Raw genomic sequence first — 15,696 nt, 5'->3', positions numbered from 1 at the left:
AACGTCAATTAGCCGAAGAACTTTTAAATTTTTATTAAAAATTTAAAAAAAATTATCATTATGGAATATTAAACGTAATCTAATAATTTAATTAAATTTATTCATCGATTTACCATCACGAAACTGATCAATCCGTAATAATTTAGAATTTACCTACATTACATTCAAACTTAATTATAAAAATATTATTTTTGCTGGAACTGGAAGTACGAGTATGGAATTACTGGAAGTAGGCACAAAACATACAAATTAAAACAAGAGTCGTCCTCGTCCCCATTTCTTTCTTCTACATTTCAGAAATAAATCTAAAGATTGAAATCTTGAAGAAAAATACAAAATTACAAAAATAAATGGCTCATTAATGTTTGGAGAATCTCCGTTTAGTTTAGCTTTAGATTCATTCCATTGCCAATCGTTGTTTTGGGTAGGTCACAATCACAACATTTATCTTATCGTACAGTTTTTGTTGGAGCTTAAATGCCCTGGGGTCTTCGTTTCCTCTGAAATATCCAAATAGGCAAATACAGCATCAAAAATCGTTAGCAGGCCTAAGGTACCTACCTGTAGGTACCCAAGTATTTCAACGAACAAGTTTTTCGAACAGTTCTGAAGAATTTTGAGTTTAAAATTGGCTCACGATTTTCGGAATTATTGGAAAGGTATCATGCAATCGCAATTTATCAAAATAGGTTAAAAGTTTGAGGGAAAATCAGAAATTTCAATCAAAACTATTTTCAAGATTTTTCGACAAGTTTTGGATTCAAAATAGGTAATTGAATAAAGTTTTCGAATAGTAGGTACCTAATAAAAAATGTCATGCAACCCATCAAAAAAAATTACACGGTGAGAGACTCCAATTACTATTTACTAAGCAAATTTAACTGAAAATTTAAAGAAAAGAGCCAATAAATAACAATAATGTAAGTAGTTTTGCTTACTAAGCTCCTGAAATTTGAAAGTTTTGAAAGGCAACAGCCTCTCCAAGTCCAAATGAACAGATTTGCTTGAGATCTTGCACAGTAATAGCAATTATGATGTAAATGGCCCATTTCAATGATACAACGAAAACTTTCTATTCGAGGAGGGGAGGGGTTAAAGGAGGGAAAGAAATTTTCAAATTAAGAAAAAGAAGGTCAAAAATGATTTTATTTTCTTGAAAAATGGCATTATATTTCGAAATAATACGCTAATTCACATCACTGTACAAAATTAAATTCATATCGGCTCAATAGTTTTCTTTCGATACACATTTGTGATTTCAAAAAATGCCTCAAAATGCCAATTTCGGACCTTCCTGCCTTAGAAAGCTTGTAAAAATATCACATTAGAGCTCATCTCGTTGAGGCGAAGAACATATTTTATAAAATTCAGAATCATGCGCTAATTTTCTGTTATTTTCTTATGGGAAACTCTTCGTTCTTTTTGACTCGCTCATCTGTTCCATTTGAACACATCATCTAGTCGGGGGGGCGCATAAGGATCACTTCAAAATCTTACCAAATTGACCTACAAAGCTGAAATTTGGGATATACCCTACTTTCGACCTGCCAAATCGATTGGAAACTGCTTCAAACCATTTTGAGCAGTTCTGGAGCCTCCAGCAGATTTTTGAAACTCGAAATTCTCACAAAATTCATCAAATGGAGTTGGAAAGCCGGAATTAATTCTGAAAATTAATTTCAATACGCTATGAAATCGACTGCAGGTGAATTTCAAGTCGTTTTGGAGCCTCCAGCGATTTTTTGAAAATTACTGGAGCCTCCAGTAGATTTTTGAAACTTGAAATTTCATCAACTGGGGTTAGCAAGCCGAAATGTACTCTGCAAACTAATTTCAATACAATAATATTATGAAGTCGACTGCATGGGGGACGGGGGTTTCAAGTGGTTTTGAAGCTTCCAGCTAATTTTTCGAAATTTCAATTCTCCTAAAAACGCCATGAAACCTTTCAAGAAGTCACTGGAGGCTACAAAATTACTTGAATCCGCCTGAAGTCGTCTTCAGAGGGTGTTAAAATTGTAGTGGATAGTTAATTTCAGCTTTCTATCTCCATTTTGATGAAATTTTAGGGGAATTTCTAGTTTCAAAAATTTACTGGACTCTCCAGTAATTTTCAAAAAACTGCTGGAGGTTCCAAAACGACTTGAAATTTACCTGCAATCGACTTCACAACGTATTGAAATTAGTTTTCAGAATTAATTTCGGCTTTCCAACTCCATTTGATAAAATTTTGTGAGAATTTTGAGTTTCAAAAATCTGCTGGAGGCTTCAGAACTGCTCAAAACGGTTTGAAACAGTTTCCAATCGATTTGGCAGGTCGAAAATAGGGCATATCTCAAATTTAAGCTTTGTAAGTCAATTTGGTAGAATTTTGATTTTTTTCTCACATTTTGGCCAAAATTTGATTTTTGAAAATTCACCAAAAATCGAAAAAAGCACTTTAGCACTAGAAATTTTGACAGGTGATGAATTTTTGCCTGTTCTTTCGATCTACCTTTGTACGGTTTAAAAAATTTCATGCTAGTCCTAGGTTGGAATGCAAAATCTGCGATTTCAGCTGACCTGTCAATGAAAATGGCAGCCATTTTGTAAGTAGGGCCACTTTTTTTTGAGGACAAGGACTAGAAATGTTCCTTAGGACTCCCCCTTTAAGAAAAAAGTTGGCCCGGAGGATCGGCAGTGGGGTCCAAGTGGTCCTTATGCGCCCCCCCCCCCCCGACTAATCGAGTCAAGTTGAACGAAAAAAGTTGATTCAGAAAAAAAATTCTGGAGCCCAAGTTTTTGGACCAAATTTGAAAAATGAGGAGTCATTTTGTAGCGAAAAAATGGTACTACAAAACCAAATGTTTACCGGGTCTCAAAGAAAGTTGAAGCAGGTAGTTACAACCCGGTTTCACTCCTAGTAAAATGTTTTATGAAAATGGTGTTCTTTTCATTTGCTCAAAACCGTGGCAAAATTATTTCAATGTGCATCACTTGCAAAATCATAGCCAAATAAATGGTATTTCATGTAAATTCACTGACAAATTAGGGGGAGGGGGGATTTTTCACATGTCCGTCCACATATTGGTGAAATATTTAGGTTTCTGCTTTTGTTTAAAACAGCGGCGAATTTTTTTTAATATGTTTCGCTCTTAAAATTATTATAGTACGAAAAATGGCATTTCTCGTCAATTCGTTGACAGATTGCGAGAGAGGGGAATTTTTTTTAAATGTTCGTCTACACATTGGTAAAATATCTCAAAAATCTAAAAATTTTCATTTTTTAGAATGGTATATTCTTGCAATAAGTGCCAAACTTGTAATTTTTTTTCTCAAAAATGAAAAAAAGTGCCAGTCCAATTTTTTGATATGTTATTCTACATGAAAAGGACTAAAACTGAGAATTTTTCAGAATTTTTACTCGCGGACATCGTGGTTATATTTAAATTTTAAGTTTTTAAATCGATTTTTTTAGGTTTTGAAAGTGGCAACACTGATCTCGACATCATTCGTCAATTACCCTCTCAAAGTACTACAATTTGAAAAAAAGTTCAAAATTTTATACCACGTGCAGCCGGAGCAATTTGCAACTGACATTTTCAATTTTTGGCCATTTTGGAAAACTTTAAAGCCCCACAGCTCGGCCAAAAAAATCGAAAAAATGTCCGATTTGCGTCATCTGTCAATTGCCATTGTTTTATGACCTCTAAACGTGATCTGATTTTGAAAAAAATCGAAGACCCCCTCGTGCAGAAATCCGTCGATTTGGCATGGAATGACCCACTTATTAATAGGGCACCCGTTGTTGATATTTGCTGAAAGATTTAATGTAGGCATGCGAGAAAAATGATTACAAAGATAGGAAACATTCTTTATTTTGATCTTAATCGTTATAAAATCAAATCAAATAAATAAATAAATAAACAAACGAACAAACAAACAAAATAAATAAATAAATAAATAAATACGTAAATAAATAAGCACATAAAGACACAAACAAAACAAAATAAATACGATACGAAAGTTGAAACGTTGCGTTTTCAATCTGCTGTCAACCAATTAATACGTATCAGCTCGATTACCGTAGGTATTTCTCATTCTGATTATATTTCCTACTCGCGTATATTGGCTAAATTTAAGTAGGTAGGTAGGTACCTATCGAATCGCTTTTGGTAATTCATATAGTCTACCCGTATTACTGATAAGGCGACTTTTCTCGATAATTTCATTAATAGGTAAACTGGTCGTCCGCATATCATCATAAGACAGACCAATATTGCGGGTAATGAAAAGTATAGGTATAGGTACCCATACCTATATCAAGAAATTGTATTTGAGCGTTCGGTGGTTTGTACCTTGGCAAATTGGAAAATTAGCGCACCATGCACTGTACTGCAATGCAATGCAATGCAATGCCAACCTGCGCACTGCGCACTGTCTGCGATGTCCATTGGCATTTGGCATTTTCATCCATCAATCGTCTTCATGGGGCAGCAGTCGACTCGAGGGCTAGCAGCAGCTTGAAATTAGCTTTCATCTTTTCTCTTAAAAAGGTAAGTAAATCACAGAGATAGGCCCAGTAAGTGGCCATGGCCGATAGGTGTACCTACACCAAACTATGAGTGCGGACAAAGCATAGACTACGACACAGCCCATAGCATTCCTAAATGCCACACACGACGCGACTAGTCGCACTCCAGTGACCGTGGCCGTACTAAACTTTTGGCAGGTATCACCTAAATTGCCTATGCGCTAAGGACGTGGCTGAGGGCTGAGACATGTTCAGGCATAAGCTTTTATCCATCTAGTAGAGTAGTTTGGACTGAAGAATTACACGTACGCTGTCGGTATGGCCGCAAATCGCCTAAACTTTGGCGAATCGCGTCCGTAAAACGAAGACCGCGAATGTGCAGTATCGGCAGTAGCCGATTGGCGATCGTTCACTGACCAATACCAATACGAAGGCAAAGGCGATGGCGAAGGTGAAGGTGAAGGCGTCGGTGAGAGGAATTCTTGCAGTTCGGATACCGAAGGAACTGGATTACCTCTCATGGCTACGTGTTCTTCCATATCTTCATCTTTTGGCAAATGCGTCTGTTGATGGTGAGCGTCGTCGTCTGGAACGGGACTGCCATCGGGCCGCACTCGAACCATCATCGGTCCCGACAAGTATCTGTCGTTTTCGCCAGCGCCATCCACCGTTATGTTTTCTTCGACGTTATCGGAAGCCGAGCCTAAATAGTTTTCATCAGCTGTACCGGGCTCTGAAAAAATTCAATCAAATTTCGTCGCAATTAATCTCACAGCCCCTACATACTATGTATGTATATAATGCAACCAATAACCATAAAAAAAATCAAAAATATTTTTAAAAAATTTTAGAAGTACCTAGGTACATATGTATTTGTATTTACCTAAAGCATCCGCATAATAATCGCGTTCGTGGTTCTGCTGTTTGGTTTGCGATTGCGACTGCGACGTTACTCGGTTGCTGTCTTTCATCATCGATTCCCAAACTACAAAAATCAAATTGAAAATCATTAGGTACCAAGTGAGTAAAAGTATTAGATGTAAGTGTCAAATTGTCAGTTCATTTACTGCTAGCTTTAAAGTATTAGGCAACAAGGTGTAAGCTTTAAGCAGGTACTACTCACTTTTATCATTTGCTCTTCGTTGATAAGGGTCCATTTCATCCAAAGCAACGTCGTCCATTTTTGCCAAATTTGTCAAGCCATACACGAGCAATACCTTGTTGCAGTCTGTAACACACAATAAAAATAGGCCTTACTATTTTATGTCATACAGTACCTAAATTTACTCGTAGGTGGGGTAGGTCTAGCCTGGATATCTATGTACCTATGTACTATGTATGTATGTACCTAAATCTAATCGGGTAGGTACGAGTACGAGTATCGAGTGTCGAGTAATACTACACTGTACTAGGAGTAAAAGGTAAGGTACCAACTACAGCTATATCTGAATAAGTGCTAAGTAAAACTATAATGATGGCTATTGCGATAGGCTCATCTTTGAAAAAAAAAGGTGAGGGGTCAGAAATGTTGATATTATTTTCTCGACATTGAGTATGAGCTCAAAACGGAGGACGGAAGACCTCGCAAGCAGCCCTTGACAAACACACATACACAGTACAAGCAGTACAAGTTCGAATCCGTGTCTCATCTCACTTTAGTCAAGGTGTAGGTGGTGATGGTCGGTATATTAGGTGCTATTCCTTAAACCTATACCTATGCTACAGCTAGGTAGGTATGTGATGTTTATAAATTACGAGGCGAGACGAAGCTAGGCTTCGTTAACATTAATCAATGTTGATGAGCGAGGTAAAAAACAACAACAACCACGACGGCGACGAATTAATCATCTCAACTCTCAAGTATTACAAGTACCTATACCTAGGTAATCTGTCGCCTCTGTGCAGATTCGGATTCGGATTCGCAATTTGCGAATACGAGTGGGTAGGTACATAGGTATGCGTCACCACGTCAATTTCGTCCAGCGACTGCAGCGTGAGCGTCAGCTTTACCTGTAGGTAGGTACTTCTAGGTAGTAGGTACTCACAGAATTTGCTGATGATACAACTACTCTTCTAGAAATTAACAAAGGTGTTGATAGCGATCACATTCAAGGAATCGTAAATAAATTTATAGCTTGGTTTTCGGCAAACAAAATTATACTAAATTTAAATAAAAAACATTTCTTGGAATTCGGAAAAGTACCGGATAATTGAATCAACTAAATTTTTGGGAATTATACTAGACTCTGATGTCTTGAAATGGAATAACTAGTGGACCATTTTTAATCAAAAAAACTCTCCACCAATAGGTACCTACTTTAATGAGACAACTCTGTGAATTACCCACTCACATGGTACTGTAAAAAATAAAAATTGCATATTTTGGGCTGTCTCATTCTAATCTGAGCTATGGAAATGGAATAGCACTTTGAGCCAGTAACCACCTAGTCTACTTGAACGTGTACCTACTACCTACTAATACAAAAAAGAGTTCTAAGAATAATGTATCAAAAAAATCCAAGAGAATCCTGGAAATCACTAATCAGTCTTAATTTGAAAACAGGCCTGTGAACACAAAATGAAACGATACGATGGAAACAAAACAAAATGGTGATTTTTTTCCTCTGGACACGAAACGAAACAAATTAAAAAATTTACACAAAATGTAACGTTATAAGTTTATAAAATGATAACATTAACAAAACGAATAATTTTGAACTTTTTTCTAGTTCTTCAATTTTTGGCTTTTTATGGCAAGTTTTTTTTTGTTACAAATTTTGGCCAAATTTTAATGAATTTCATCCATCTAGAGTTTTTCTTTTCTGCATTTTGTTAAAAAATGAAAACTTCTGGAATTTGACTTGATTTCATTCAGAATTGAGAAGGCAAAGAGAAGGTACTTATAATCCTCAAAACAATCAAAACATTTCCAATTTTCTCACTTTTTTGCCTTTTTGGCTGAAAGAAAATGATACAAATGAAATCAGAGCAGTGGGTCTGAAATGATCTTGAAACCTAAACCGATTAAATCCCAATTTAAATCCAATCCCAAAACCAGGCTCGTCAGACCAACTGGTCCAAAAAACCAGACTGATGACCACAACCTGACCCAAAAATGCTAACAAGACCAAGTGGACCAGATGGGACCTGAGACCTCTAAAACAAATTTATGTAAATATTTACTGAACGGATGACCCTCTTCAGAAAAAATACCAGTGACAGACCAAGACTGAGACCGAGACTGAGACCAAGACCAAGACCAAGACCAAAGCCTAGACCAGGGGTGCTAACCTTAATTATTTTAATTACGATTACGGTTTCACTCCAATTTTTCCTTGAAAGTTTTTGGTTTTCGGTTCGGTTTTGGTTTTGATTTTGAAATTCAAAATTTCGGTTTTCAGTTTCAGTTTTGATCTTGTATACAAAAATTTCAGTTTCAGTTTCGGTTTTCGTTTTTTTTTCGGTTTTACATATTATATTTTTTCAATTTCTTCAAAATTTCTCATTCTCAGAAAACAAACTGTAGTCATGTCATTAATAATTCTAAAAAAAGTATATCTATAGATTTAAACTTAGTCATTGTGGTGCCCGTTTTAACTTTTAAGTATACGTAGTTATTGTGGTGCCCGGTTTTGGGCTTGTGGCGCCCAAATCGGGCACCACAAGGTCTTTTTATATAAAACGATATAGAATTTGATGAAATGCACTCTAAAGTGAAAAAAAATTTTTTGAGGCGGACACCACAACTACCAAGTTTATATAATGGGCACCTCTATAACTAAAAACCCCCCAAAAAATAAACTGCTCCAAAACACCTTTATCATACATACATATATATATGATCCTCTATGTACGCGGGCACCACAATTACCATAAAAGACCCGGGCACCACAAGGTACTAGGTACGTGTATTCATATATTTTTCAAGAATACTAATTAGTAAATTTACCAATTTCCCTGGATTTTGAGTCTCAAAAGTCAAAAATGTGAAAAAATCCCACCAAAAAATTGAAAAAACTGAAAAACCCGAACTGAAAACCGAAAAAAACCGAAATAAATTATATCGGTTTAGGTTTCGGTTTCACTCACTCTGCTTCATTATTTCATTAATGTTATGGTTTTTTACGGTTTTTAAAAAACCTATGAAATTTTGGTTTTTGTTTTCAGTTAGGGTTTCAAAATGGCTAAAATTATGGTTCTTGTTTGGGTTTTGGTTATGGTTTTCAGTTTTTTGCGATTACAGTTAGCACCCCTGGCCTAGACCAAGACCGAGACCGAGACTGAGGCCGAGACCAAGACTGAGGCCAAGACCGAGACCGAGACCGAGACCGAGACCGAGACCGAGACCGAGACCGAGACCAAGACCGAGACCAAGACCGAGACCGAGACCAAGACCGAGACCGAGACCGAGACCGAGACTGAGACAAGGGACCAAGATCAAGACCAAAATCAAGACTGAGACCGAGACCGAGACCGAGACTGAGACTGAGACTGAGACTGAGACTGAGACCGACACCGAGACCGACACCGAGACAGAGACTGAGACCGAGACCGAGACCGAGACCGAGACTGAGGCCGAGACCAAGACTGAGGCCAAGACCGAGACCGAGACCGAGACCGAGACCGAGACCGAGACCGAGACCGAGACCGAGACCAAGACCGAGACCAAGACCGAGACCGAGACCAAGACCGAGACCGAGACCGAGACCGAGACTGAGACAAGGGACCAAGATCAAGACCAAAATCAAGACTGAGACCGAGACCGAGACCGAGACTGAGACTGAGACTGAGACTGAGACTGAGACCGACACCGAGACCGACACCGAGACAGAGACTGAGATCGAGACTGAGACTGAGACTGAGACTGAGACCGAAGACCTTTCTAAAAAAATGGACCAATGACCGCATTTGGGACCTCTGGGCTTAGTTACATTCAATTTTTCAAATTTGTAAAGCCATTTTAGATGCTCTTATTTTGAATAAATTTCCATTATGATTCAATTTGACAATTTCTTGCGAAGTTTTAATGTTCATTGTTCTGAGAGCAAAAATCACATTTTTCAATTCATCTAAATGTGTTTGGAAGTTTTTTTCATTCTGAAAAATGAAGGCCGTTTTTTGGACCTGGATTGACCCATGACCAGGATAAAAATTTCTAGTCAGGACTGGACCGGACCGACACACAAAGACACAAATGAAGAACAGAATGACTAGGCCAGACCGTTTAAAAGCTCCAAACAAAGACCTTGATTTTGGAACAACCGCAAAACCTGAGCAGTCCTACAAGTCTGCCTGAAAATGAAATCACTATTTTTCTTGATCCCAAAACCGAAAAAATCCCGGAACCGATATAATTTGGAACCCAAAACAAACCCAGAACTAAAAAAAAAATCGTTTGGTTTTGAGATTTCAATTTGTGGTTTTTCCCCAATTTTATTCTGAAAAATTGTCATTTCACATCATTTACCATCATTCATTCAGATCACAATAGAAATTACTCGACGAATTAGGCAGAATATGCATTTAAAACATTCAACCTATCACACCATCGGATTCCTCATGTCAAAATGTCCCATTTTTTAGACCCCTTGCCGGGTACTTTAGTCAATTTGGAATTTTGGACTTAAAATTGGTTGAAATGAAAATCCCAAAACCAAAATCGATTCATCCTAGATTCAAAACAAATTTTTTCAATCCCAAAACCACTAAAACAAAATATCCCACCGCAAAATGAGTAGGTAAATTTTGATCCCAAAACCGAAATCCAATTCCAAAATCGTTCAGGACCCACAGCTCTGAAAATACCTTATGAACTAAAAAATATAGCATCCAAAAAGCTTTTTAAAAATAAACTCCAAAATTGGTTACAGAGATGTGTGTTCTACAGCATTGAAGAAATGCTGCAGATATGTATGTAAGTAGATTGGTAAGTCTTATTTCAAACTTTTTATAAAATATTCAAAAAATGGTTCTCACAAAAGAGTTTTTGTAAATGATTTCTAAAATTATGTGTACTTTTTATTCAATTTTTTCCCCTTTTCCTGCACTATGCTTAGGTATTGTTATTTGTATCTAGTAATACTTTTTTATGTTCATATTGTTGTTGCATTGCCATTCTAAATACAGCAAAAGCTGTCTACTGCAATACATGAATTTGAATTTAAGTTTCAGTAGCTACGACTGCAACCAGCCGGTAAACTGACAACTGTCGGGCATCATCAATCACATAAACCATGTAGATAGGTAGGTATATACATAGGTACACTCGCACTACGATTCTCGTATGTTTGATCTCGATTGTAAGTTGACACTAAATACTCGTATCTAACGTAACTAGGTAGGTACTAGGTAGCATAAATTATGTAAATACGCGTACCTGGCATGGTGGAAGATTTACAATATTCGGCTACTTGTACGGAAAATGTGTTGAATAAATGACTCATCTGCAAAAATAATTACCAGAATAATAATAGGAATGTAAGCCTGATTCTTCTAATCTAATTGAAAAGTCAAAATTGGGCGATGGAACGCCGATAAGCACCACCTGTACAAAACAGCTACCTACATTATATACCTACACCTACAAATAACAGTCATTTTCTTGAAAATGAATTTTCACAGAAAACTACGTACCCACGCGACGCAAAGCGACGTAGGCAGTTACAGGTATGTTGGAATTTTTGAAATTTCTATAGTCTCTACTCGATTTGCACGCGAAGGACGATGGCGTTGATGGCCATTGGCCAATTCGCAAATCGCACAAATCGAAAAAAATGAGTCGAAATGCGTTAATTGGTTGAAGTAGGTCGCTGCTAGTTCGCTTTTCGCGTACAAAGGCCAGAAATGCGTGTGTTAAAGCGTATAAAACAAAGTAGGTAGGTAGTAGGTACTTAGGTAGGTGGTACTGGAATACTGTAGTTGTACATACAAGTGCTAAAATCATAAATAGTTAGGTAAGTACTTACTTTTTCGGTTCGACTAAGAAATTCCCACATCGGTATGGCAGAGCCAGACGCCTGCGATATTGCAGCCGAAACGAAAACAATAGCAACGCAAAGCGATGTCAGCGTCGCCGTCGCCGACTTGAAAACACCGGTGCAAAACATGTTTTTCGGAACGTTTACGTGAAAGTGAAAAAAAAAGGTCGATTAATGACCGAAAAGTACGAAGTAAGTTAGAAAGTGACACTCGACACTGAACACTGAACACTGATCACTGATCACTGAACTCTGAATAGTGAATCTGAGTCGGATGTAAGTATACTCGTAGTAGGAGTAAGTATGTACCGAAACACTTGCACGCGAGTGGGTAACTTGTACGTATAGTTGAAAGAGTTTACGATGAACTGACCTCGCTAAACGGCATCGCTGTCGTATTTAAACAAGAAGCGCAGCGCAGCGCAAGGCGCAACCAGTTCGTAATGCGCGTATTTTTGTCGCGTCGTCAGTCGTCTTATAAGATATTTTTAGACACCTACTACGTACGTAAATAGCTACTGATACTCGTACATACCTACAAAAAACCAGCTCAGCTTGTAAGAATGTAGGTACCACATATTTCCATAGTACATCATAAGTGTACGAGTAGTCTCTAATACCTTCACCTGTACCTACCTACGTATGTATCTGTATCTATCTATCTATCTATCTATACGTACACATAAGTAGATTGTGGATGCTGTATACAAGATACCGGCGGCATGGCACGACACGGCACGGCGTCAGCAACTATTCTACCCGTCTTCGTCTTCATCTTGCTGTTGGTCTTGCATTACTTGCACAAATTCTTGGATACACTCGTACAATAATACCCACAAATCTATCTAATTATGTAGCATATTAAGTATTGTGTATATCTTCTAGTACTCTGCGGCTGCGACAATCATCAATAATTCAATACCTATTTAGATTTGGGTCAGTAATCCCTAATGCGAAAATACGATAGACCTACTCGTATCAACAAACTGCAGGCGAGCGAGCGAGCTATTGTACTATAGGCAATAGGCATCTACGGCGCGGTGTCCACTTTTGTGCTCTTCGTGGTACCTGCTTGTCTACTGTCTGAGTGAGTGTATCCGTGAGCCGTGACAATGAATTGGCTTGCATCTGCATCCGCATACTTAGGTACTATAGGTACCTAGGTATTGCGTAATACACGTAATTGTGTTAATGCATACAAGTACCATGTTACTCGAGTGAGTGCAGCTACAGGATCTTTACTCTGTGTCGGCGATGGCTATGGCGTAAAAATTCGACATTTATATGTACATAGGTATAGTAGTCGGGGGGGGGGAGCCGAATCAAGATCTATTGCACACCCCCCACCCTGGTCGAATCCTCCGGGGCAAATTCTTTATTAGAGGAGTAGTCCTAAGGAGCATTTCTAACCCTTGTCGTAAAAAAAGTGGCCCTACTTACAAAATGGCGGCCATTTTGATTGAAAGGTCAGCCGAAAACACAGATTTTGCGTTCCAACATGAGACTTGCACGAAATTTTTTTGAACCGTACTAAGGTAGATCGAAAGAGCAGGCAAAAATTCATTAACTGTAAAAATTTCAAGTGCTAAAGTGACTTTTTCGATTTTTGGTGAATTTTTGAAAATCAAGGCCATAAAATGAGGGGAAAAATCAAAATTTTACCAAATTGACCTAGAAAGATGAAATTTGCGATATAACCCTATTTTCGACCTGCCAAATCGATTGGAAACAGTTTCAAACCGTTTTAAGTAGTTCTGGAGCCTCCAGTAGATTTTTGAAACTTGAAATTCCCACTAAATGTCATCAAATAGAGTTGGGAAGCCGAAATTCATTCTGCAAACTAATTTCAATACGCTACGAAGTCGACTGCCGGTGGATTTCAATTCGTTTTTGAGCCTCCAGTGACTTTTTGAAAATTCCTGGAGTCTGCAGAAGATTTTTGAATCTAATTTTTCACATTATTTCATCAAATGGAGGTATGGAAAGCTGAAATTTACTCTACACTCCAATTTTAACACCCTCTGAAGACGACTCCAAGTGAGTTCAAATTTTTTTGGAGCCTCCAGGGATTTTTTGAAAATCTCTGGAGCCTCCAGCAGATTTTTAAAAATTGAATTTCCACGACATTTTGTCAAATGAAGTTAGAAGGCCGGACTTCATTCTGCAAACTAATTTCAATACGCTATGAAGTCGACAGAAGATGGATTTTAAGTCGTTTTGGAGCTTCCAGCGACTTTTTAGAAAGTACTGGAGCCTTCAGTAGATTCTTGAAACTTTAAATTTCTAAAAAATTGCTTACTTCATAGGTCATGAAGGTCATTAACAAGCACCAATCTCGAGCATGCGTGCTTAAGATAATTTAAACAGGTTTTATGGTGTTTTTTGGAAAATCGAAATTTTCAAAAAGTAGCTGGAAGCTTCAAACCCCTTTGAAAGCACCTGCAGTCGGTTTCATATCATATTGAAATCAATTTCGGAGTAAATGTCGGCTTTCTAACTTCATTTGCTAAAATATTGTGAAAATTTCAAGTTTCAAAAATCTGCTGGAGGCTCCAGGAATTTTCAAAAAATCGTTGGTGGCTCCAAAACGACTTGAAATCCACCTGCAGTCGACTTCGTAGTGTATTGAAATTAGTTAGCAGAATGAATTTCGGCTTTCCGACTCCATTTGATGAAATTTTGTGCGAATTTCAAGTTCCAAAAATCTACCATGGAGGTTCCAGAACTACTCAAAACGGGTTGAAACAGTTCCCAATCGATTTGGCAGGTCGAAAATAGGGTATATCCCAAATTTGAAATTTCATCTTTCTAGGTCAATTTGGTAGAATTTTGATTCCCCCCCTCATTTTTGAGTCATTCCGCGTCAATTCGACCAAGAAGTGGTAAGGGGGGGGGGTCGGCGATTTTTTTGAAATTTTTCATGTGGAAAGACCTTCCGAAGGGATGATCAATGGCGCAAATCGCAGCCCTATACCTATAGCCACTTTTTAAAAGGTGCTAGGGGGTGTCAAAGTTTTCAGTGAACTTGGGGTATCATCCATTTCAGCAGTGGATTACTCGATAACCGCGATATCTACCAAAATGGAACTTTTTCCAGTAATTAGGGGCTTTGAAATGCTTTTTAGTATCATAAAAATCAGTGTTGCCACTTTTTTCGTACGAATAAATTAGCTCGAAAAGATTCAAAACGTAGTTTTCATATCGTTCCGACTCTCAAAAACTCTGAAAAAAATATATTATGGACAACTTTTCATGCCGAACAACATACCTATTAAAAAATTGGGATTGCATTATTTCGTAAAGTTGATTTTAAGAAATTGAAAGTTTGCGAAAAAAATGCGATTTTTTGATTTAAAACATAAAAAAAAGTTTTGACCGGTAAAGTTGACCCATTTGACCCCTATTTTTACGTATCCGTTGGAAAAGTTGAAAAAAAACCCTCACTCGATAAAATAAACTCATGACAAAAAAATCAAAATTCAAAGGGAAAAAAATTTTCAATTCCAAGCCTCAAAAAAAGTTTAAATTTATTCAGTTGTCTTATTTTGACCTCTTTCTGACGTAGGTATTTCATGAAAACGTTTATAAAAATCTCAAAAAAAAAATTTGTTTACATTTTGAATTTTTTGAATTTTTATTTTTTTGTTATGAGATCATTTTCATCGAGAGTGAAGGTTTTTTTTCCAACTTTTTCAACGGATACGTAAAATTAGAGGTCAAATGGGTCAACTTCACCGGTCAAAACTTTTTTTATGCGTATTTTTTCAGATGACAAATGCAGGGCATTTTTTAAGATATAAGTGCTTGGCCAAATGGCCACCCAGTGACCAAGTCTTGGCCACCCAGTAAATTCGATTTGGCCACGAAAGTTTTTCCCATTCAAAACCAAATCAGGGCATTGGGCAAATGCCCACCCAGTAAATTCGATATTGCCTGAGAAAATTTTTGATTTGCACTTAAATCACCAATTTTTCCTCAAAATTGTTATTTTTTTCAAAAGCTTTTGCCCTCGCTTTGCTCGGGCTAACTTGTTATTTTCTATTTCTCAAATTATTCATAACTGTGCTTGGAAAGTATTTTAGTTTAAACTTTTAAAAATGTCTGTGGTGGAAAAACTCACTATTTACTTTAAAATTATTGCTGTTTTACTTTTTGAAACCATATTAAACTTTGAAATGGTTTTGTCCTCACTTCGCTCAGGCCTAT

At 37.3% G+C, this 15,696-nt stretch overlaps 1 protein-coding gene across 1 annotated transcript; it reads right to left on the bottom strand.

The window, feature by feature from the left end:
- Window positions 1-3,832: 3,832 nt before the first annotated feature.
- On the bottom strand, window positions 3,833-11,925 carry Reg-5 (Rhythmically expressed gene 5). Its single transcript, XM_065370137.1, has 5 exons — window positions 11,479-11,925; window positions 10,890-10,956; window positions 5,637-5,741; window positions 5,397-5,498; window positions 3,833-5,246 (listed from the first exon to the last, which is right to left on the bottom strand). Exons 1-5 carry the CDS (start codon window positions 11,617-11,619, stop codon window positions 4,813-4,815), a joined length of 849 nt encoding a protein of 282 aa, XP_065226209.1. The 5' UTR covers window positions 11,620-11,925; the 3' UTR covers window positions 3,833-4,812.
- Between the last annotated feature and the right edge of the window lie 3,771 nt (window positions 11,926-15,696).

Source organism: Planococcus citri, chromosome 1 (assembly GCF_950023065.1).
Source record: "Planococcus citri chromosome 1, ihPlaCitr1.1, whole genome shotgun sequence".
NCBI classification, from domain to species: Eukaryota; Metazoa; Arthropoda; class Insecta; order Hemiptera; family Pseudococcidae; genus Planococcus; species Planococcus citri.
This window is presented reverse-complemented; position numbering and strand designations above follow the sequence as displayed.